Below are 21,581 nucleotides of genomic sequence, written 5' to 3'. Positions count from 1 at the left end.
TCTCCCTGGTACTCAGACACCATGGTCACACATGGGGGGGTCCTGGTTGCCTGGGTTCAGAGACCCTTTGGAGTTGGGCTACCAGGTGAGAGGGGTGAGGGACAAGCTAGCAAAAAAATAACTAAGTGCTTAACTTTTGCAACAACTTGTTTTTAAAAAGTAAAGGGAGAATTTTCAAGTGATAGCACTAATAACAGCTGACACTCGCTATGTGCCAAGCTGCACCTGGCACTTTGTCTATGTCATCACCATTCAATCCACAGGTGGGTGGGCCCGGGGCAAGGTGCAGAGCCCCTTGAGCCCCATTCGCAGGATGGGGGATGGCAGATAAACCTCCCTCCCTCCCTGGGTTGTTCTGAGTATGGAGAGGATGCGTGGCACAGGTACACACTCCATAAATGTTAGTTCCCTCCCATCCCATTTGAATTTATTTTAAAAGGCCACCAGATTAAGACAGAGGCCTGAGCTCCCCACAAGGGAGTAGTCAGACATTTAGAGAATGCTGACTAAAGGGAATAAAAACTGCTCTGTTAAGAGGCCCCTGCCCGACTGGCCCAAAGAAACAGAAAGCTCATAGCTACTTTAAATTTATGAGTTGCTGGGTCCTGGAAGGCAGGCGGGTCATAAACCTCAAACAAGAAGTCAAACAGGATCCTAATGAATAAGGTCCATACAGCAAGGAGCCTCTTGCCCCCACCCCTTCCCCAGGAACCCCTGCAGCGCTGTACAGAAACATCCTGGCAGGCCCTGGGGGTCCTGTGGGTGGGGCTCACACTGTTCCAGCTCGGCCAGCCCGGAGGCCCAGGCTTCCACCTGGTGGGTCTGATGAGCAGGCAGCTGACAGCCGTGAGCAGGACTGACTCCTCTTGGGCTGGCAAGAGAGCTGAGAGGTGGCACTGTCACCTATAGTGGGCATAGCACAGGCAGGATCTGAATCCCCAGTCTGGGGGAAGAGGCTGGTCTGTCTTCATGTTGTCTGAAAGGGCCATTGTCTGCTATGGGAGTTTTTCTCCCTCCTTCCCTTCCCTCCCTTCTGCTGGGAGCTGGGGATGAGAAGGAGGACAAGAAAGTCCTGGATCCTCCACTGGATCAGACATCTCCAGTTAGGTGTTTACATGCTTGGCTTCCCCTGCATAGAACTTTCTAAAGGCCAGTCTTGTGACTTGTAATTATTTGTGTCCCCAGCACCTAGGACAGGGCCTGGCCTGAAAGCCATCTGCATTCTAACTAACTGTTGACAGGACTCAAGAGGTCAAAGGTTGTCCAGTCCCTCCAGGGCAAGTCTCAGGAATCCAGCAGACCTGAGTGTCAACTTTGGCTCTGACAGTTGCCTGAAGATCTTGGGCAAGCCACTGAAATTCTTAGAGCCTCAGTTTTCTCAGCTGCAGAATGGGGTTATAATACCTACTGCTCCAGTGTTGCTGAGGGAAATTACAAGTGAGGGTGTGTGAAGTGTTTGGTATAGAACCTGCTACCTAACAGGTGCCCAATGAATGTGATAAATACTGTGATTGTAAGGAGTTCCTTATCATCTTTCTGGGACATCCCCTGATTTTTCTACTTCCCACATGGGTAAGAGGCAAATGAATGGGTTAGCAGAGCACCCCAAGTTGGTGGCAGCCACAGGGCTCCAGCTCTGTACTCAGAGTTCTCTCCTACTGTGACCCAAGTTGCCCCAAGTGGGGTTCCCATTCCTCTTGGCCCCAACTTTCCCTCACCTTCTAGATCATCTTAGTCAAGTGCATTCTCCTCCATGAACCCCAAGTGGCTTGGGTTCTGGAGTTAACCTGGGGGTCTTTTACAAGACCCCAAAGATGGAATTCAAGGGACCCATGAACTGGATTAGGAAAATGAAAACGTCCATTTTCACTAATTTCTCAATGAAATTTAGCATTTTGTCCCCCAGCAAGAGTGTAGGTGGCACCCACAGGACTCGGAGGGTAGACGTGGCTGTCCCAGATGTGACATGTCAGATGTATCATTTAAGCTGTCACCACCTCAAACTTGAGATTGCACTAGATCTACTGCCAGATCCTAGTACCTAATGCATTAATAAAGAAGCATATCTATGATTAAATCACATTTTAACATTTTTATAATTATATTTCAATATAATTGATATCCTGAGTAATTCTTTGATTATATTTTATGCATCTGAAAACTCTGTTCTGAGAAGGGGACCATAGCGTTCACCAGTCTGCCTAAGGGGGCGAGGCACACAAGAGGTTAGGATCCTGAGATAAAGTGACTTCCAAGGATCCTTTGTGCCTTGACATTCTAGGTTTCTGAGTATCTATTTCCCAAGGGCCCTACCATCAGCATAACTATGAAATTAAATTTGCTGATCGCATTGCCTTTTTTTTTCAACCAGGAAATATATCCAGGCTGCGGCAGCCCTTCCAAACTCCTGGGCTTCCCACAGAATGTGCTCGAATGACACTGGAAATGTTTCAAAAATCCAGCCCTCCCCCTGCTTTAATTCCTTTCTTTCCCCAACAGATGTTGCAGGCCTGGTGAAGAAGCCCATCGTGCACAGCTCTCACGCCATTGATGCTGTTTCTCCACCAAGACCCATCCTCCTGGGTCCCAGCATCAAACCTCCTTCTAGGGTTCAGAGGGTTGGCTCCTTCTTCAAAAGAATGGAGGAGATTGCTACCTTCCAATGTGACCTCCCAGCTCAGAAGCTAAGCTTGCAGGAGGCGCTGGGCTGGGCAGGAGGGTCTAACTCACTCAGAGCACCAGGGCCCTGCACCTCAGTACTGAAGGTCGTGATCTGAAGCTTCCTTTTTAAAGACTAGCTGCAAACTCCTCTCCTCTTCACACCCTGGCCAGGGTCCCAGCTAGACTGAGCCCCTGATTTGACCTTCATTTTCTCTATAATTCAGGGATGACTGAGCCAGAGCCCCTGGGCAAGTGCTTCTACGTCATTCCCTGGCAGCCCCATCTGTACATTTTTGCTCAGGAGCTAGGAATCCTCCAGTTTTTATGTCTTGGGAATAAAGTTATGTCACCTCTTTGGGTGACTGTCCCCAAAATATCCACAGTCAGGCCATGGGGAATGGCTGTTATGATTACGATTAATGGTGTTCTCATTCAGGGACTTCACCTCCCTGAAAGCCAGAGAGGGATTCATTGATAGGGTGTCAGTGAAAGGGGGAGGCAGCAGACCTACCTTGGGAGCTGGGGTAGGGATGTATAGAGGGGGTGAATGTGGGATGCTGACAGACTGAGGGCTCAGCACTGACCTACCTGCTCGCCCATGGGCCCCGGCCGTCCTGGGTCTCCTGGCTCCCCCTGCAAAGACACAAAGATGAGGATCAGTTGGGTGGTGACTGGCATCTAAGTGGATCACCTACACGACTGGCCTTTATCCCCAGGAATAAATGGGGCTGGACCAGGAATTTTAGGTCCAGAGTCTGGCCTTGGGGACTCCAAACTAATGGCAGGGACACGTGGATAGAAGCTCTGGCTCCAGAGATGACTCCAGTCACCCCTTTCCTCTGAGTGGCCCTTGACAGAGCATGTAGCACCCTGATGTCTATACCTCGTTTGGATTCTTCATCAACCCACTGTACTCTGTGGAGGTGGAAACCAAAGCTCAAAGAGGTTAAGTGACCTGCTCCAGGTCACACAGCGAGCTGTGGTCAGATTAGAATTAGAAATGTGGTCTCACAGATTTAAATCTCCATTCTTGCATTATCAGGCTGCCCCTCTGCAGGAAGAGCAGGGGACTGGGGACTCAGGGCTCATGGGTCCTACAGCTCCCCCAGCACTCTGCCAGCAGCTGACAGGTGACCTTAGTTTCCTCTCTGCTCTGGGCTCAGCCTCGCTGGCTATAAACAAGAGCAGCTAGACTCATTCGTTTTAGGCCGTTCCCAGGGTGAGAATCCTGGGTGGCCTCTCATGGCCTTGTGTGCCAATGTTACCCCACGCTGGGACGCAGCTGCGCTGGTCTCCCCACAGTGTGAGTGGAGGGAGGCAAGCAGCCCATGGGAGACACCCACACGGCCCTGTCACCACTCCCACCACAGAAACCCAATTGGTATTTGAGGGAGAAAGGCCAAGACCTCGGAGGCAGGACTTGGCCTCATAGCAGCCAGGAGTGTGGCTCAGAAATGGAGGCAATCCTGTTGCCCCAGACTTCATGCAGGCGCGGACGCGGCCCACCTGTGCTCCCAGCTCTGCCCTCAGCCTCTAGGGGTCTCCTTGGCTGTAGACTTGGCCCAGCAGTTCCTACACTGCAGAGGAGGCCCTGGAAAGTCAGGGTGCCCATAACCAAGGCCATCACTCTCCCACCTGGGCCCAGCTACCTTTTTTGATAACTTAAAAAAAAAAACCCGATAATAAGACCCAGAGGAGAACAGAGAAGGAAGGATGGTATCCCACCCAAATTAGAACAGTGTCGTGGAAAGAACATCAGATAGAGATGGAGTTGAATGTTGGCTCCTCAAATTATCAGCTATGAGTTTTGGAAAGGATATTAAAGCTCTTTGTGTGTCAGTTTCCTGATACCTAACATGGAGATAATAGTATCTACGCATTGTATGGTTGTTGTAAGGATTAAATGGGGGTAGGATATTTAAAACACTTAGCACAGGGCCTCCCCGGTGGCGCAGCGGTTGAGTGCTGGGTTGCGAAGCTGCCCGCGGCCTCTGCGGCGCCGGTTCGATCCCCGGCTGCTCCCCGGCCACCGGAGGAGGGTCCCACATGGCGCGCAGGCCTCTCCTGCCGCCCGCTGCTCCCCTCAGCACTGTACTTCGGTCCTTCTGCCTGCTCTGCTCCCCGCTCTGGCTCTGGTGAATTCTCTCGCCCTCCCGCGCTTCTGACTGTACCCAGTGCATGTATAAACCAAACAAATATAATAAATAAATAAATAAAAACATGCCTCTATAAAAAAAAAAAAAAAAAACCACTTAGCACAATATTTGAACAAATTAAGCACAAAATAAGTGTATGTTGTTATTATTATTTAAGCTATTTCACAATATAATAGACAAACGAAAATTCTTTTGTTTACTAAATTGGTTGGATGTTAAATATTTTTTTTTTTAAACAGTATCTTTTTTTTAATTATTATTTATTTATTTATTTTTTTATAGAGGCATGTTTATTTCTTTATTTATTTGTTTTGTTTGTTTGTTCTGTTTACACATGCACTGGGTACAGTCAGAAGCACGGGAGGGTGAGAGAATTCACCAGAGCCAGAGTGGGGAGCAGAGCAGGCAGAAGGACCGAAGTACACTGCTGAGGGGAGCAGCGGGCGGCAGGAGAGGTCTGCGCGCCATGTGGGACCCTCCTCAGGTGGCCGGGGAGCAGCCGGGGATCGAACCGGCGCCGCAGAGGCCGCGGGCAGCCTCGCAACCCAGCGCTCAACCACTGCGCCACCGGGGAGGCCCTGTTAAATATTTTTTTAATGAAACTGCCAACACAATGAAGATCATCAGTGACTCTTAGAATTAAATAAATAATTCATCAAAGGCAAAATTCCTTTGTGAAATTATTTTCCACGTAGAAAAAGTATTCTTTTGCAGGTAGCATATTTATTTGCATGTCCATATATACATTTTAGCATATATTGTCCTCAAAAAGTACTTTATAATCGGTATGCCAAAGCACTGAAAATCAACAGCTCCAGATATGACTTTATTGGGCCACTTTCAACAACATATTAAGTGGTTCAGCAGATGTAATTACTGTCAAACCGTGCCAAGGATTTGAAATGTGCCCATCAATTCAGCAATTCCCAAGCTGTCCATCATTCAGTCATACATAAAAAGTATGCCTGTCACAATTTAGGTGAAAGAATCTATTGATGATTATATAATAAAAACCTTTTAAATTAAAAAAAAAAAAAAAAAGACCCAGAGGAGAAAATGGAACTCTCTATCCCCACCCCCCAGAGATAACCCAGTCCACATTCTAGCTACTCTACTCGCACAGAACAGTGTTATCAGCCCCACAGAGGGTTTGCGTTGTAACTCTGTGTATGACCCTTGACCCTGCCACAGGCTCCAGCATTTTCCCCTCTTGTCAAGTATTCCCCACCCTCAGTGGCCCCGTTGTGTCCCATTGACTGCACACTGCCTCACTACTAGATACTTAAGTCGTGTCTATTTTTTCTCTCTGTTACTTTGTGATAAGTGGGTACTTCTACCCTTTTCACAATTGGCCCTGGGGTTTGGGGGTCCATCCAGGCCTTCCTCTGGGTACTCCCCTTCTCCCAGGTGTTCCCTCCTCTGCCCCCCAGCCCAGGCATTTCCAGGTTCCCTCACCTTCACACCGTCTGGGCCAGGCCTCCCAGGAAACCCCTTCCTGCCCGGTTGACCCTGCAAGAGAGAGTTGAGTAAGAGGAGCTGGTGGGGTAGCACTGTTGGGTTCCCAGGACCTAGCGCAGGGGTCACAGGACCTAGCGCAGGGTTCCCATGGGGGGTTGCACAATGCCCACAGAGGGAGGCCAGGGCACAGAGCCTGAATGTCAGCAAGCTGCCAGCTGTCCAGGGATGCAGGGGGCTTTGTTGCTGTGTGACCTTGGGGAAACCTCCTATCCCTGGACAGTTCTTGTTTGTAAATGGGGTCGATGTTTTCAGGGACTAAGGGAAAGAAAGGGACTGAATAGAATATCAAAGGGCACAGAGGAACAGAGCATTAATGCCAGTGTAAGCTGAGGACCCCTGGAATCTAGGAGACCCTGCAGGAAATTCTGGAGGTCAAAATCATTCTCATAACCACACTAAGATGTCATTTGCCTGTGTCACGCTCATTCTCAAGCACGTAAGTGGAGTTTTCCAGAGGCTACATGACACATGGTGTCATCAGCAGATTGAATACAGAAGCAGATCCGAGGATCCAGCTGCCTTCTATTAAGCCAGACATTAAAGAGATTTACAAAAATGGTAAAACAATGCCACTCTTCTCATTAGATTACATTGCTTGGAAAAATCTAGTGATTTTTCATGAACCTATTATTTTTACGAACATGACATGGGATTATTATCATTTTAAATGAGTTAATAATACATTTAACGTTTCTCAGTTTTAATTAATAGCGATTCATGTAAACCACACCAAGAAAAGCAATTTCAGGTCGGCTTCTTGGTGTCAAGAAGCCAAAAATTTTCATGAACACCAGGTGAAGGTGGAGATGGCAGAAATGCTTTGTCTAGAAGGCCACGTGGAGCAGTGGTGAGAAGTCAGGGTGTGGGGTCAGAGGCAGGACATCCTGGCTTCCTGCCTGTGGATCTTGAGCTAAACCCTTCACTCTTTAAGCTTCACTGGCTTTAAATGAAAAAGTGGGGCCTCTCCCATGGGGCACTCCAATGAGAAGTGGGTGCAAAGCACCAGCACATAGCAGAGGAGCAGTGTCAGGGGTGGCGTGTGGGTAGGGGCAGCCAGGCAGCTTCCTGCCTCTTGTCTCTCTCCTTTGGGATCTGTCCTGCCTGACCCAAGACCCTCATGTTCGATGATCTTTCTCCAGAGTACTGTCCAGATGTTGCCCACCTGCTCACAGCTGGCTCAGCTCTCACAAACCCCACCTCCCCCAGGCCAGCAGCACTCACCTCCAAGCCAGGGGTCCCTGGTGGTCCCATGGGTCCCTCATCTCCCTAGAGTTGGGAGACACAGAGGAGAGTTAATTCAATGGGAATTTAGGAAGGAGAGGGGACAGAAAACAACCCTCCTGGGCCAATTGTTCCCCCTCCCCGACCTGGACCACCCAGGGCACTGGTGCCACCAGTCATGGCCTACAGGGCAGGCCACATAAGGACTTCCAGAACCCTCTGAATGTGGCTCATGGCATGCTGGGTGGGAAAGTCAAAGCTGATGCTATGAAAATAGAGCCCCAGACTGCTGTTCAAAGATACGGGCTCTATTCTGGCTTCTACTATTCCCTCAATGACAGACCTTACTCCCAGCATGCCTCAGTTTCCCCATCTGTAAAATGGCATAGAGTGGGGAGATTATCCCATAGAATGGAGAGTGGCTCAAGTTGAGTCCCTGGATCTTTTGTGAAGTCACTCCCAACCATCACTCAGGCTGGGCGTGCGTAGTGTCTAGTAGATGCAAGGAAGGGAGAGAGGAGGGCGTGAGAGGGGGAGATGTGGAGACATCAGTGTGTCTCCAAGCATGTGAATGAATTAATGAGGCTGAGCAAGTGGCAGGCCTGCTTCCCCCAGTGGACACACGCACGTGGCTGTGCCAACCCTGCCTCCACTCTGCCTCCACTCTCCCCTTCCCTTCTTGCCCATGGAAACTCTCCAGCCCTCCCACAGGCATAGGCAGCCTCCAAACTGGCCCCTGTTGTCTGCCAGGCCCAATCAAGGGGCCCCCTCTGGAGCTGCCTCCCCACCCCTTTCCCCCAGCTTCCAGGAAAGCAGCCCCACATGACGGCCCCAGAGCCAGCCCTGGGACCCCGCCAGACCCAGAACCAGCCTCACTGAGGGATTCTGTCAGCCAAATGCCTGCCTGTGGTTGTGGTGAGCCTGGGCCTCCAGCACCCTCACCAGGACTGTGTCACGGGGGCTGTGGGGCCTGAGCCAAGGTAGATGGTGGAGGGCCTCCAACATGGACAGAATCTTGGGCCAGCAGCCCCCAGCTGGTGCTCCATAGGCTTGTCGAGATCATGTGACTCTCCTTCATCACAAATGGCAAGTAGGCACCTCTGCCACCTACTCCGTGTGGGTCATGTGGTTCCCTGGGGCTGCGCCCAGGCAGCTCCCAGGAGCATGGAAGTGAAGAGCATGGGGTCTGTGTCATGGGCTTTGAGCTTTACCAGGCCTGGGTCTGTCTGCACAATGGAGCTGACAATTCTTGCCCTCCCAGATCAGTGCCCATAAACTGCACTGCCGTGAGCAGAAACAGAAGCTGGAGCTCTGAGAAAGAAGACCCAGGGCAATGGGAGGTACAGGGTAGGGACCTTCGGGGCAGAGAAGGCCCCTGAAGGGTCACAGGGTGTAAGGCATGAGTAGGAGGAAGAACCTGAGGTGGCCCTGGCCTGTGGCGGCAGTGGGGGGACGGGCATGGGCAAGTCAGACAATCTCACCTCAGGCCCCAGCTGCCCAGGGGGTCCCGGCAGGCCTTGAGCTCCAGGCTTACCCTGGTGAGAAGGGAAGAAAAAGAGGTCTGAGAGGTGGTACCTCATCTTCGTTACAGGCTGGCAAAACTCCCCCCCACCACCCCCACCTTCCAAGCTAAGGAGGCAGCTCTGAGGCCTGTGGCTTCTCTCAGCTGTCAGTTTCTTCAGCTGTAGCTATCAGGGCAAGGACTCACCTTCACACCTTCTGGGCCGTTCTCCCCGGGAGGGCCAATGTCACCAGGGAATCCCTGAGTGGAAGCAGAGAGCAGGGGTCACCCATGGGCACGGGGACATATTAACAGCACAGGCCTCAGAGGAGGACTGCTCTGGGATTCCATCCAGTCCTGAGCGGGATGTGACCCTGGGCAGGTGAGTTAACCACCTTGATTCTTCTGTCCAAATTCCATCCTAGCTCTAAAACATGGTTCCTGGTACCAGCCCCTACACCTCAGACAGTTGCTGAAAAAATGAAATGAAAACATGTAGGAAAGTACTTAGCACAGGAACAGACACAAACAAGGAAAGTGGTTCTGGGTCTGGGCAGTCAGGACCCCACCCAGGTACCTCCTGCCCCAATAAATCTCATTCCTTGGCCTCTGTGATCCTGCAGGTATAATTATTTTCTGGGATTGCTGTGACTTTGAAAGGGTTAAGAAGCATTGACCTAATTGATCTCAGCTCCTCCTACCAGAAACTGAAATTCCTACTTTACCCTGGCCAGGAAAGCTGGATTCAGTTCCATACCACCGATGAGGTCTTCCTGACAAGGAGCAGAATACCCTCCCTTTCCCAGCCTCCTCCCGCTGCCCCTCAGGGCCCCGCAGGGGTCTTTGTGAAATCTGGAGATCAGCTACCCCCACCCCAGAGGTCTGCCCTTCTCTGTCCCTTCAATGGCTTCTAATTAGGGGTCCAGGCTGCTCAGCTTGGCTAGCTCTAATTATTGGTGATCACCAGGAAGCCCATGTTTCCATGGTGTGGGCTGACCAGCACAGGTTGGTATGGAAATATCTCCTTCTTTGTTTTAGATGTAATGCCTCTAGTCATTCAGCCTAGAACCCCATTCACTTTCTACCCGACTACTCAGTTTCCTACTAACTAGAAAGCAAAGTCTTTTAAAAAGAATCCTTGAGACTAAAATGTCCCCTCCCATTTTGCCTTTTCAAGTGACTTTTTTTTCTTTTTTTTTACCTTTTGGTAACTCTGTTAAATTCTGGCTCAAACATCTTCTCACCCTTCTCACTGGCAATATCAAGAATGGTCCTGAATGTGGAGCTAACAAAGAAGCCAAAGCTCCTCATCTATTTCTTTAAATTAAGAGGTTCAAAATCCCATTCTGCCACCAACTCACTGTGTGACCCTCAGCAGGTTTCTGGGCCTCTCTGGGCCCTGACTTCCTCATTTGTAAACTGGTGACTACCTCACATGGTTGTTCTGAGGTTTACAGGAAATAATGTGAACAAAGCACTTAAGTTTGGTGCCTGGCACCTAGTAAGCACTCAATAAAAATCTGCATCCACCAAGATTTTGGGTACCAAGCCTCTAGAAAATTAGTTTGCCTGGAGCAGGACCATCTCCAGGGAGAACTTGGCACTTGGGAAGCTGATCAAATTCTTATGCTCAGACACAGATCCATTCCCTTGGATGAATGGCAGTTAATTCTCCAGGGAATCTGAGAATAGGAGCTCCCACCCACGGTCTCTGGAAAAATAGGAAAAGGCCCGGGAAGGCGCTGACATGCTCATCAGCTTCTGTCTTCAGCTGGGCTGAGCCATCTTCTGGATACTGTCAGCCAATCCAGACAGAACACGGAGAGGGGAGAGGCAGATCTCAGCTTTGTCTAGGACCACAGGAGAGGGTCAAAGTCACCTCCTTTGCTATAAACAGCATGGTGACTTTAAGGAAGTCACTTCCCTACTTTATGACTTGTTTTCCTCATCTGTGCAATGGCGGTGGTGGTTATAGCTCCTTCACAGGATTGTGGTGGCAATTCAACAAGGTCTCATCCCAAAGATACAGCACAGCCTCTTGGCACGAGGCAGCGCCTGATAAACAGGCGCGAGCATGCTGTCCGCCCTCACTGGCCAGACTGCTGGGAAACCTAGACTCTCAGAAAAGTCTTTTTCCAATGACCTGAGGAAGGAATAAGGGCCGTGAAAGAGCAGCCAACTCCAATTGTCTAAAGATAGGACTGCGTAATGGCCAAAGTCAACACAGTGAAGAGTCAGAACTTGCAGCTTTCAGGAAACACTCCCTCATCCATGCAGGCAATACCAGCAGCGATCTTTGGAAGGACCTGGAGAAGCCAGCGGAGACCTTGTGGAAGAGGCCAAGGAGTTGAGTGTGTGTATGGAGTGGGGCGGGGGGGCAGGGCACTGGCTGGAAGGACAACCCTGGGCAGACAAGAGTCTTGGCACCGTTCACTCTGTCCTCCAGAGCTAACCTCCAAATTGGGGAGTGGAGTATGGGGGTGGGCAGCATAAAGAGCTCAACCAGCTGCTTGACTCTGTTATATGTGAATGTCCTTCAATAAACATTTACATGCCTAAGCTAACTATCACACACATCAGAAACTCCCAGGGCTCCAATAAATCACCTAGAGTTATTATAATATTGCTAAATCTATCCTTCATTGGTTCCGAATCTTCATTCAGACACCAGAATTTCACCTTTGCTTCTTGATCCCTGTAGCAGAGAGCTCTGAGCCCGGAACTTTTCTAGGGTGCTTGTGCACAACTAGAGGAATTCCAGGGCTCAGAGAAGTTTGATGCTTCAAACCTCAGGGTAGAGAATGTGGGAGCCCCTCCTAACAGTCCAGGCAGTAGAGCTCAGAGACTTTCTGGGGTCTAGGAATTTCTGTTCTCAGTTTCATCTCTCATTTGCTGTGTGACCTCAGCCAAATCCCTCTTTTCCTCTGGGCCTTGGTTTCCCAAGGACAACACTCAGTCTTAGTTGCAGCCGTCAGAGAAGGGGGGCATCACATACCTCGGGTCCAGGGGGCCCAGGAAACCCAAGGGATCCTTTGTCTCCAACTTTGCCCTGTGGAAGAGATGTGGGGGATGCAGGTAAGTGGGCGCCCACCTTCCAGCTACTCCTTGCATTTTCCCCTGGCTGTGGGTGGTTGGAAAAGTTCAGAAATGTGTGAATGAAATCTGCCTGGACAACTACGAGGAGCTACAGTTCAAACCCCGTCTCCTACATGTAGTAGCCATGGGATCCTGGACAAATCACTTTACCTTGTGGAACCTCAGTTTCCCCATCCAGAAAATGAAAGTATTAATTCCCTAATCCCAGGATCACTGGCAGCCTTCAAAGAGATATAATACTGTTTACAAACCATAGGGAGCCCTAGATTCTGATCAGAGCTCTGCAGAGGACTGAGGTCTGTCTGTGACACTGTGTGAGTTCCTGCTCTTCTGAACTGCGATGTCCTCATTTGTAAAATGGGTAACTCTTCATGCCTGCCCTGCTTTGCTCATCTCCCAGGGTGCTGCAGGGGGAGGTGAGCTCCTAGGTGGGAATGTGCTCCTGGTCACATTCCCTGACTATTTGGAGAATATGAGGTTTGGGGGTCTCAGAGCAGAAAGTACTTACCAATGGCCCTGGCTTTCCCCGTGCTCCTGGGAACCCCGGCAATCCCTGGCTCCCCTGGAAAAGACCCAGAAGCAAGCTGATAAGGAACAGAAAGGGCCAAGTGAAAAACTGCTGGGTCACCTTTGCTGGCCCAAGGCCTATAGAACGCCAACGTTCTGGGAAGCAGATGGTGGGGGATATGATCCTTCCTAAGTTTCCCTGCTTACAAGTTCCAGCTCTGTCCACTATGGTTGGACCCCAGGGATGCAAAGGTGGACAGCAGCCCTGTCCTCACCAGGTCCTGGAACCCAGGCCCCTGGGACTTTGAACAGGTACAACCTTATGTCCGGGGAGCTCCAGAGCTGGGGGCTCAGCAGGAAGAGCAGCCAGAACTGTGTGACTTGAAGCCTGAGACACTGAGGCTGGAACAGAATAGTTCCAGTCAGGAGGGAGGGGGAAGGAAGAGGAAGAGCTGGTCAAAATCTGGGCCTCATTGACTGGCTGGGGGAGGTCCAGATGTGGCCACATGGTGTTGGACACAAGCGAAGAGGAGCTGGCCTTGCAGACGGCCTCAGCCCATCAGCTAATTAGGCAGGCCGGTCACTCACTCACTCATTCCTAAGTCCTCACTGTTCTGTGCAGAGCTGAGCTCCTCCAGGCCAGTCTGGGACTGTGTCCTTCAGGAACTGGCTCTTGGGCAGTTCCCAATCACTAGTTGGGGAAGGTGCCACCACAAGTGAGGGACAGACTGGCTGCTCAGGGCACTCAGAGAAGGAAAAGGCACTTCGGGAGCAGATTCTGAGAGATGGGGCGGGACCAGCTGTGCAGAGGCATGCCGGTGGGCAGGCATGCTGGTGGGCAGCGGAGTGGGTAAAGCCTCGAGGCACAGCAGGCGGTTTGGTGGGGCTGGAGCCAGGGCTGCAAGGGTGAGGGGCAGGATGGTATGATAAGGTCCAGCTCACTGGGTCCTGGGTGCCTGGGGGGAAGAGTGGGGACTTCACCCTGGAAGCAACACAAGCATGTTTGGAGTGCAGAGCTTAGCTGCGCCCTCGGTTTGGGAGCAGTGAGGAAGACAGACTACGAGGGAAGAGCCTGGGGCCTGGAAGTAAGGCAGGGGCCATTATAAAGTCCAGGGAAGAGGTGAGGAGAGAGTGGACCAAGGACAGAAAGGCAGGATTGTTCGGAAAGAAGCCATCTCGCAGGTGGTGGGTCCTGGCCCATGACAGGCCCTGGGAAGGAAGCTGCAACCGGAGCAGAGCAAGACAGGGGGCAGGGGGGAATCTGCTGCAGTTACCTTATCTCCTTGGAATCCAGGGTCTCCTGACACACCTGCAACCCCTTGTTCACCCTAAATACACACCAGCAAAGAAGGTTACATGGGGGCCACGTGGGTCCCTGAAGCCTCCCCACGTCCAGACCCACTGGCAAGGTACAGCTTCGCTGAAGCTGTTCCCAAAGTTGATCTGACCAGCAGCAGCCTCACTAGAGTCAAAAGCAGGCCCCCAGGGGAGTATGGGTGAGGAAGGCAGGCTCCAGGGGAGGGGGGGGGAGGGAGGACCGAGCCTGCCCTTCTGCAGATGTGCCTGGGTTTGCTCATGTGGCTGGAATCTCCACTGATAAGCTAACCTGCCCAAGGTCACCTGGCTTTCCTAGTGGACACATTTGCAAGTCAAAGGGACTGTTTCTGGATCCTTTGACCTCTGCATCACCTACTGTTATGAGGGGCAAGCGTGGCCCACACACTAGCATTGTGGGTTTTTGAATGCCTGTGTCTGCTGCTCAGTATTTTTCACCGCCAGGCTCTGAGCAGTCCCTTCTTCCTTCTGTGAGAGTATCTATGCCAGAAATCATCTTCGGTCTAGTTCCAATGAGCTGCTTTTAATCAGCTAGAGCAGGAGAGACCAGATAGCCTGACCTGTTAAGACTGTGTGTCAACAGCAAGTAAACGGGCCTTGAGTTGGTTCTGGGTGTTTCTTTTCTAAGAGGATGTAGCCGCTTGGTGACACTGGGTCTGGTGGTCAGGGGTCTCTTCTTCTCCCTCACTGTTTTCAGTCATCTGGTTAAATAAGCTCAGGGGTTTTCTCCTGAGCACCCCGTTGCATGGAATCATCACCTCCAGCTTTTGATATAGAGGTTACCAACTGTACATTGGTTTCAGACTAAGAAAACATTCATAGACCCAGGAACAGTTGGAAGAATAAGGAGAAAACCCTAGGAAGAATGGAGTCTGGGAGGACCTGTATTGTGCAGCAAGGGCCATGACCCAGCAGAACTTCCTTGGTAAAACAAAAGCCAGAATTGAAAAAAAAATTTTTTTTCATTTACTTTGGTTTTCCAATTTGGAAAATCCTATATAAATCCCAGAATTACAGTGAACAAGGCCAAAAAAGTCTTATTCTCCAAGAAAAAGTAAAGGGGGGTGGCTAAAAAAATTTTAAAAGGCACCTAAGAAATCAGGACAATGGATTTGGAGAGAGCTGGGCCCGGAGCAGGCGCCTTGGGCTCCAGAAAGCGCCTCCGCGCAGGGAGAGAGAGCCAAGTGTTTGTAAGTGGGACCGAGGCCAGGCTGGGTCATGGAAAATCTGGGATTCTAGGCAGGATGGCCATGGAACATGAAGGGATGGCTCTGTCATCCCAGGGGAGGGCCAGGGGAGCAGGGGGGTGGGCAAAGAGGGGCCGAGCAGAAACCCTGCAACATTAATACCCCTCCCCAGTCAAGGGGCAGAAAATAAATGTCTTTCTCTTCTCCTACTTCTTTTTTTTTTTCTTTCTTTGCAATCCCAAAGGCTTCTTTGATTTTCCTGAAAGCTATGGGCAGGAAAACAATTTCCTCTCCCCCCGTCCAACCTGTCCCCCAAAGATTTCCATCTCTAAACGTCCCAGGCACACCAGTCAGCAAGCCAGTCGAGCTCTATGTAACACATTTATTTCCATGTTACTGAAGAAGAGTGAGCTGGAGGCCAGCTCTGTAGAGGGGCCTATAAAAAGCTCACTGCCTACACTCCCATTACCTTTCTCTCCTCTCTCACGGACTTTGACATTTCCAGTGTAGTCTCAACCCTCAGAGAAAACAGGTAGCTGTGGGGAAACCCCCACCTTCAGGACAAAGCCCCTGCAGCTCCAGGCGCAGGACCAAGGTAGAGGGGGCTTTACAGGCAGTAGGGCAGAGACAGGGGGCAGAGCTGAGGGCAGGATCAGGGGTGTTGAGGTGCAAGAGGCTTCCTCTGGAGGCTTGGGCTAGAGAGCAGGAGATGGAAGAGGAAGGGACAGATGGAGAGAGGACTGGGGTTAGCATGCTTCTCTGGCTGCCTAGAGGTAAGGGTGCCCGTTTCAGCTCAGCAATTCTCATTTTGTAAGAGTCCAGGGGGTTCGACTGGCTTCCACATTAAATCACTGGGGTTCCTCTGATAGACCTCCTCAGTTTCCCCAGTTGTGAAATATAGGCACTGGAGGAGGTGACCTCGCCAGCAGAACTGCCAACCTCAGTTCTGCTGCACAGGTGGGGCCTCTGCAGCCTGGGCCTGAGTCCCGTCTCTGCTTACAGCTGTAGAGCTTGGGAGGCTGCCTATCTCAGGGGGCTGGAGAGTGGGGGTGATTAATCCAGGAGGAGCGCTCAGATGCTGTCAGCTCTGGTACATGTTCCTGTTCTCATCTTAGGAGGGGGGGGGCACATGAAGACAGGTGCAGAAGAGACTGGGCATGGCTAAGCAGCCTGGATGCGGCCCAAAAGCCCTTCCATGCTCTTTTTAGGGTGCCTCGTTCGCCAAGAGACTAAGGAGGGAACAGAGGGAAAATAGCTAGAGGACAGAGTATAAGAGGACCAACCCCCTTTGCCCCCTGAGTCTGTCCCTCATATGTTGCATGATCCGGGCCAGGTGGTGACCCAGACAGGTGATGGCCCCTAGGTCCCACCTCCCCACCTCCAGCTCGGTTTTGATAGGGGGAGATAGAGTGAGTTCAATGGCAGATTCATGCAAAGGACACATGGCAAGAGTGACCTTCACAAGGTGACAGGGAGGAAAGCAGCTCAGGGAATCAGGCTGCCCTGGCTTTGCTGCTGCATTTTCAGACCCAGTACTCTTGGGGTTAGTTTCCCAGTTCCAATGCAAGAGGATTGTTTGGATTCATTTCCTCCCATGCCAGGTTCCCCCAGCTCAGGGACCTTCCTCCTTCCCCTCCTGTGTTCCGTGGCTTGGGCCTCCAAGCCTCGATGCTGGCCTCAGCTTTGTTCTCCGAATTCATGGATTGGCCTTGCTTTATCCTCATCAGTGCCTCAATAGTCCCCAGGTTTTAGCTCCCAGGTTTGATTCCCCCAGAACCATCTGCTGAGCACCACCCAGAGTTACAAGGAGGAAGCTAGGAGTAGGACTGTGGGGGGAAGGCGGGAGGCGGGAAGTATGCAGGGAGTGCAACTGGCAAGTGATCAGCGGCAGGTGGAGGGGTCTGCATGCAGATAAAACAGTGCAATAAGGGAGTATTCAGATCACCTTATCACCTTTCAGTCCGGGCTCCCCCATGTTTCCCATCAGTCCCTGCAAGACAAAGGCCAGGGTCCATTGGTGAGGGTGAGTCGATGTCTCTGAAGTCAGGAGGCCTGGCTAAGCCCCCTACTTGCTGTAACCCGTTCCTGAAGCCCTGGTCCAGCATTATCTCATCTGGAAAAGGGGGCCATGTCCCCCAGCTTCCAGGGAAATGGTGTGCATTGGAGGCACATGAAAAAGGGGCAGTTACTCGTGAACCAGAGCAGTCAGGACAAACGCAGCGGGGAAGGTGCCCATGGGGACAGATGGCTGGATGAGCAGGGTCACACGGATGCCAGCCAAACAGGTCCTCCCAGGACAGGGGCCCAGCAGCATTAGCCACTCTTTCTCCTGCAGGCCACCCAGGCAGGGATGGGCTGAGTTCACTGGCTTGCATTATAGTTTTTATGCCCCTCAGGACTTGCGTGCCCTGAGACTGGAACCAAGCAGGCTCGTGCTCAGGCTCCAGGATCACTGCCCATAAAGATGACTGGCTCTCCAACTTGAGAACTGGGCTTCTGACCTGCCAGCTTCCACCCAGCACCCTTGAGTGTCTGCCTATCCCCCCCTTCCCCAATGTTGTATCAGGTCACCCTTCCTTCTGATCTGGAATGGGTCAGAGGGTACCTGGCTAGGATAAGCCCCAGATTTGGGGATGGCCCCGGCTTACCTTCATGCCCTTGGGTCCTGGGTAGCCAATTGGACCCAATGCTCCCATGTCACCCTGGGAAAAGAAAAAGAGGACACTGAGAGGTGACCCAATGGAGACTGACCTGGCAGAGATGCCGCCCACGGTCCCTGAGGATGCATCCCTACTGGGCTGATCATGGAACTAGGGATGTTTGTTTACCTCCACTGAAATGTCAGCATAAATTTCACGTAGGCCTTCCCCATGTTCACGTCTTGATTGTTGCCCTTCCCACCGCCACTTCTTCCCATTTTGTATTAGATAATGAGAAATTCTTCGCCCAGTTTAGCTTCTTTACAGCCCATGATGGCCAGGGGATCAGAGCATTTCATGTGACTTCCTTGGACCTCACTCTCCTTTTGTCTAAGATGAGGCTCGCGATCCCTCCTGCCAGGAGTTGCTACAAAGGCCCACTAAGGCAGACACAAGAGACTTGTTCCCCAAGCCTACTGAGGGAGAGGTACTTTCTGCTTCCCAAAGCTCAGCTGCTCCTTGGGAGCATGTCTGTCAATCCCTGTCACTCCCAAGTTGGAGACAGACCCACTTGGTGCCAAGATCAGCTGGCAGATCCTGAACACAGGCTGGAGCCCAGCTTCGGATCAGAGCTCATTGTCCAGGGTGAGAGCAGTGGAGTTCCCAGACCCTGGGGAGCCAGTTTCCCTTGGCAGATGCTCTTCATGGAGGGTTCCAGAAAGGCTGGGATGCAGTGCTCCAGTGCAGACCACAGTCAGACCACCTGGTCTCATCTCTTCAGCTGTTCCTCTTGTGATTTGGGGTACTTAGTCTCACGGTGCCTTGGTTTCCTCATCTAGCAGGTGGTGATTAACAATCTACATGCCTCTATGGTTGTTTCAAGGACTAGCAGACTTACATGGGCAAAGCACTTGGTGCAGCAGAAGAGGTGGCACTGGCATCTAGCGGAGGAGGCCCCATAACCGAAAATTAGCAGGCTCAAAATATCAAGTGTGCCCAAGTGAGAAATCTGGTCTAAAGTAAGAGGCAATTGCATTTTCTCTAAACTAGCCCAGTCCCTTTTCCTCAAATCTCCACATGTTTGCTCACACCACTAATGTCCACACGATCATATCATGAAGTCCACGCCGTGAGAAAAGAAGTCTCTGAAAATACTTTCTTCTTTTCCTTTTTCCACACCCTGTGACTAATTTAAGCTTTTAGCTGATGTGTAAGATCAATCAATGAGTGTGACCACTCTGGGCCTCAGTTTCCCCATTCCCAAGTCAGGTTCCATGGAGACCCCAGCAAGTGTTCTGAAGCATGAGAAGAACAAAGTTGTGCCAGGTTGTCAGGCTTCGGTATGGGGAGCCAGTTACTGTGCCAAATTCCTGCAGACGTGTTAGTGGCAGTCTGCGCAGAGAAGACAAGATCCCATTCCCGCCTGCCTCCTGCAGAAAGGCGCAGAGGCCTGTGTGGTGGAGGAACACAGAGGCCAAACAGTCAGAGACAGCAGCGTGGCCAGGCCAAGGCAATGCCAATTCTCTCCCCATCCCCAACCGGAGGGACTGAGCTCAGCAGAGGCAGCGGCTGAAAGCTGGAGGCTGGAGTCTGGCTGTGGCCCCAGCCTAGACGGGCTGTGTGACCTTGGGCAGATCACTTGCCCTCTGTAGAACCTCTGGATTCCCACCTGACTGCATCAAACAGAAGCTATGCTAAGAAATTCTACTTTTAGTTCCCAACAAGTAATCTCCCCATTGAGAAAGTGGGGGCTCTGTTCAATAGATGGTCAGAGTACAGATGAACAACTTGAGGATCAACTCCCATGCAGCCAAAAACCTGACTGTAACAACTGACTTCCCAAAAACTGAGCTATAGTCATTCTTGGTCTCCTTGGGGGTTGACTTAGGGAACCCCTATGGATGCCAAAATCCCAGGATGCTCTAGTCCTCACTTGGCTCTCTGGGTCTCAGGTTTTACATTCAGGGATTCAACCAACAGACACCCATGGGTGCTAGAATCTGTGAATGTGGAACCTGTGAATATGGATATATTTACTGAAGAAAAAAAAAAAGCCCTCTTTTAAGTATAAGGACACATTTCACACCCATGTTGTTTGAAGGCCAGGCGCCCTGCCAGCACATCACATACCTGGCTAGGCTATGCCTCACACCAGCCCTTAAAGAGCAGTTCTACACCATCCCCATTTCACAGAGGAGGAGACTGAGGTCCTGAGAGGTCAGGGCTTACACAAATCATGGAGCTAGGGAAAGCTGGGACTCATACAGGCAGTCCCTCTCCAGAGCTCCTATGCATTTAGGAGGTGATCTCGGTAGAGAAAGGAGAGTTGGGGGTGAAGAAGCTGAGCTGTCTGGCCAGGAAAGGCCAGAATCAGAGGAACGTCAGCCCTGCAGAGAGTTGTACTGCTCTCCTTGGCCCTTTGGCTGCTGCTCCTCTCTCCTTGCTTTTCCTGGATGAAGGGGGTGAAGGGTAACCACCCAGAATTCTCTGTGGTCCACAAATAAGAAGGGTAGCTCTGCTGGCTCCAAAGTATCCCAGGCCTCAGGGAAAGGACAGACCACCAGGCAGCAGCTCTGGAACACAGACTTCTTCTTCCTGCTCCAGCCTGAAGGTGGTTTGTTGGGTGGGGACATAATTCAATACCGGGTGCTATTGCAGTCCTACACCCCTGAACATACTTGCCATCTCTGCAGGCCTCTCCAAAGGGGTGGTGTTGGGACAGGGATCTGTGTAGGCCTCCACCCCAAGGGGTAAGGAATCCTTGAGAAATGACCTCTGGCTGTAAGGCACACGGAGATAGTGAGGCTCACTTAGAACTGGTCTTTCTCTCCATGTTAGGCTGTAAAAGCATTTGCAGGAAGAACAGAGAAAACTCCAGGCTACTTTCCCATCATACAGCTGGCAGAGCACCAGTCTGCTCTGTGCCGGACACCTCCATGGGCAGCTTGGCCACACAACACACAGAATGCTGTGTGCCTTCAAGAAAGAGCAAGTAATGGATCATTTCCACTTTGCCTAAGCTCCCAGATACCACCCCACATACTTTGCCCTTCATCTGGCTGACTCCCACCAAGAACACAACCAACCACATCTGCAAGTGCTTAAAGGGTGTGAGACACTTTGAAGTCTCATCAAATCCTCTTTAGCGAGATGAGAGTTTACGCTGTGCCAGGAGTGAAGCTGGCCGCTGGGACGTTCCCCAACAGTTCAGTGACTCCATGAGGTCAGCAACACTGGTCTCATCCCATTTCACAGATGAGAAAACAGGCATAAAGCAAGAAGGGTAGATGCACTGAGAGCAGAAGCCAGGTCTGTCTGTCTGTCCAGACCTGCCATCCATGCTCATAAGTTCCTGTGTTTACTATGGTCACTGGCAAGGAACACCTTGAGATTCAGAAATAGGAGTGAGTATAGGGCCTGTGCTACATGTTAGCAGGTTTCCTGCCTGGGGATTTCTGGGGACCCCTGTAAGAAAACCCAGGCTGCTTCTAGAGTACATGTGCCACAGCAGAAGTGATGACAGGGCCCCCTCACTCACACATCTGACCTTCCTGTTTGTCTGTAGCTGGGACACCCTCTGCCACTGGCTACTACACCCTGTACTCCTGGCATTGCTGCCCCTGTCTCCCCGCCCATGTGCTGACATCACTTCCTGACCCCAGAAGCCAGGTCATGCCCTGACGTGGCTTTCCCCTCAGTCTTGTCCATGCTAATGGCCCTGATGTGTGTGCCCATGTGGCCACCTCCTGCCGGTGCCTGA

At 51.4% G+C, this 21,581-nt stretch overlaps 1 protein-coding gene across 1 annotated transcript in view; it reads right to left on the bottom strand.

Annotated features, from left to right (window-relative positions):
• Positions 1-21,581, bottom strand: part of COL27A1 (collagen type XXVII alpha 1 chain) — a gene marked incomplete at both ends in the record, with an annotated part of 130,912 nt that overhangs the window by 49,073 nt on the left and 60,258 nt on the right. The window contains 10 exons of the mRNA XM_084237503.1: positions 3,250-3,294; positions 6,273-6,326; positions 7,557-7,601; positions 9,038-9,091; positions 9,265-9,318; positions 12,053-12,106; positions 12,662-12,715; positions 13,935-13,988; positions 17,128-17,172; positions 17,831-17,884. Coding sequence (XP_084093629.1) covers positions 3,250-3,294; positions 6,273-6,326; positions 7,557-7,601; positions 9,038-9,091; positions 9,265-9,318; positions 12,053-12,106; positions 12,662-12,715; positions 13,935-13,988; positions 17,128-17,172; positions 17,831-17,884 — 513 coding nt within the window. The remainder of the gene's footprint in view (positions 1-3,249; positions 3,295-6,272; positions 6,327-7,556; positions 7,602-9,037; positions 9,092-9,264; positions 9,319-12,052; positions 12,107-12,661; positions 12,716-13,934; positions 13,989-17,127; positions 17,173-17,830; positions 17,885-21,581) is intronic.

This window comes from Talpa europaea (assembly GCF_964194135.1).
Source record: "Talpa europaea genome assembly, chromosome: 7".
In the NCBI taxonomy this organism is placed as follows: domain Eukaryota; kingdom Metazoa; phylum Chordata; class Mammalia; order Eulipotyphla; family Talpidae; genus Talpa; species Talpa europaea.
This window is presented reverse-complemented; position numbering and strand designations above follow the sequence as displayed.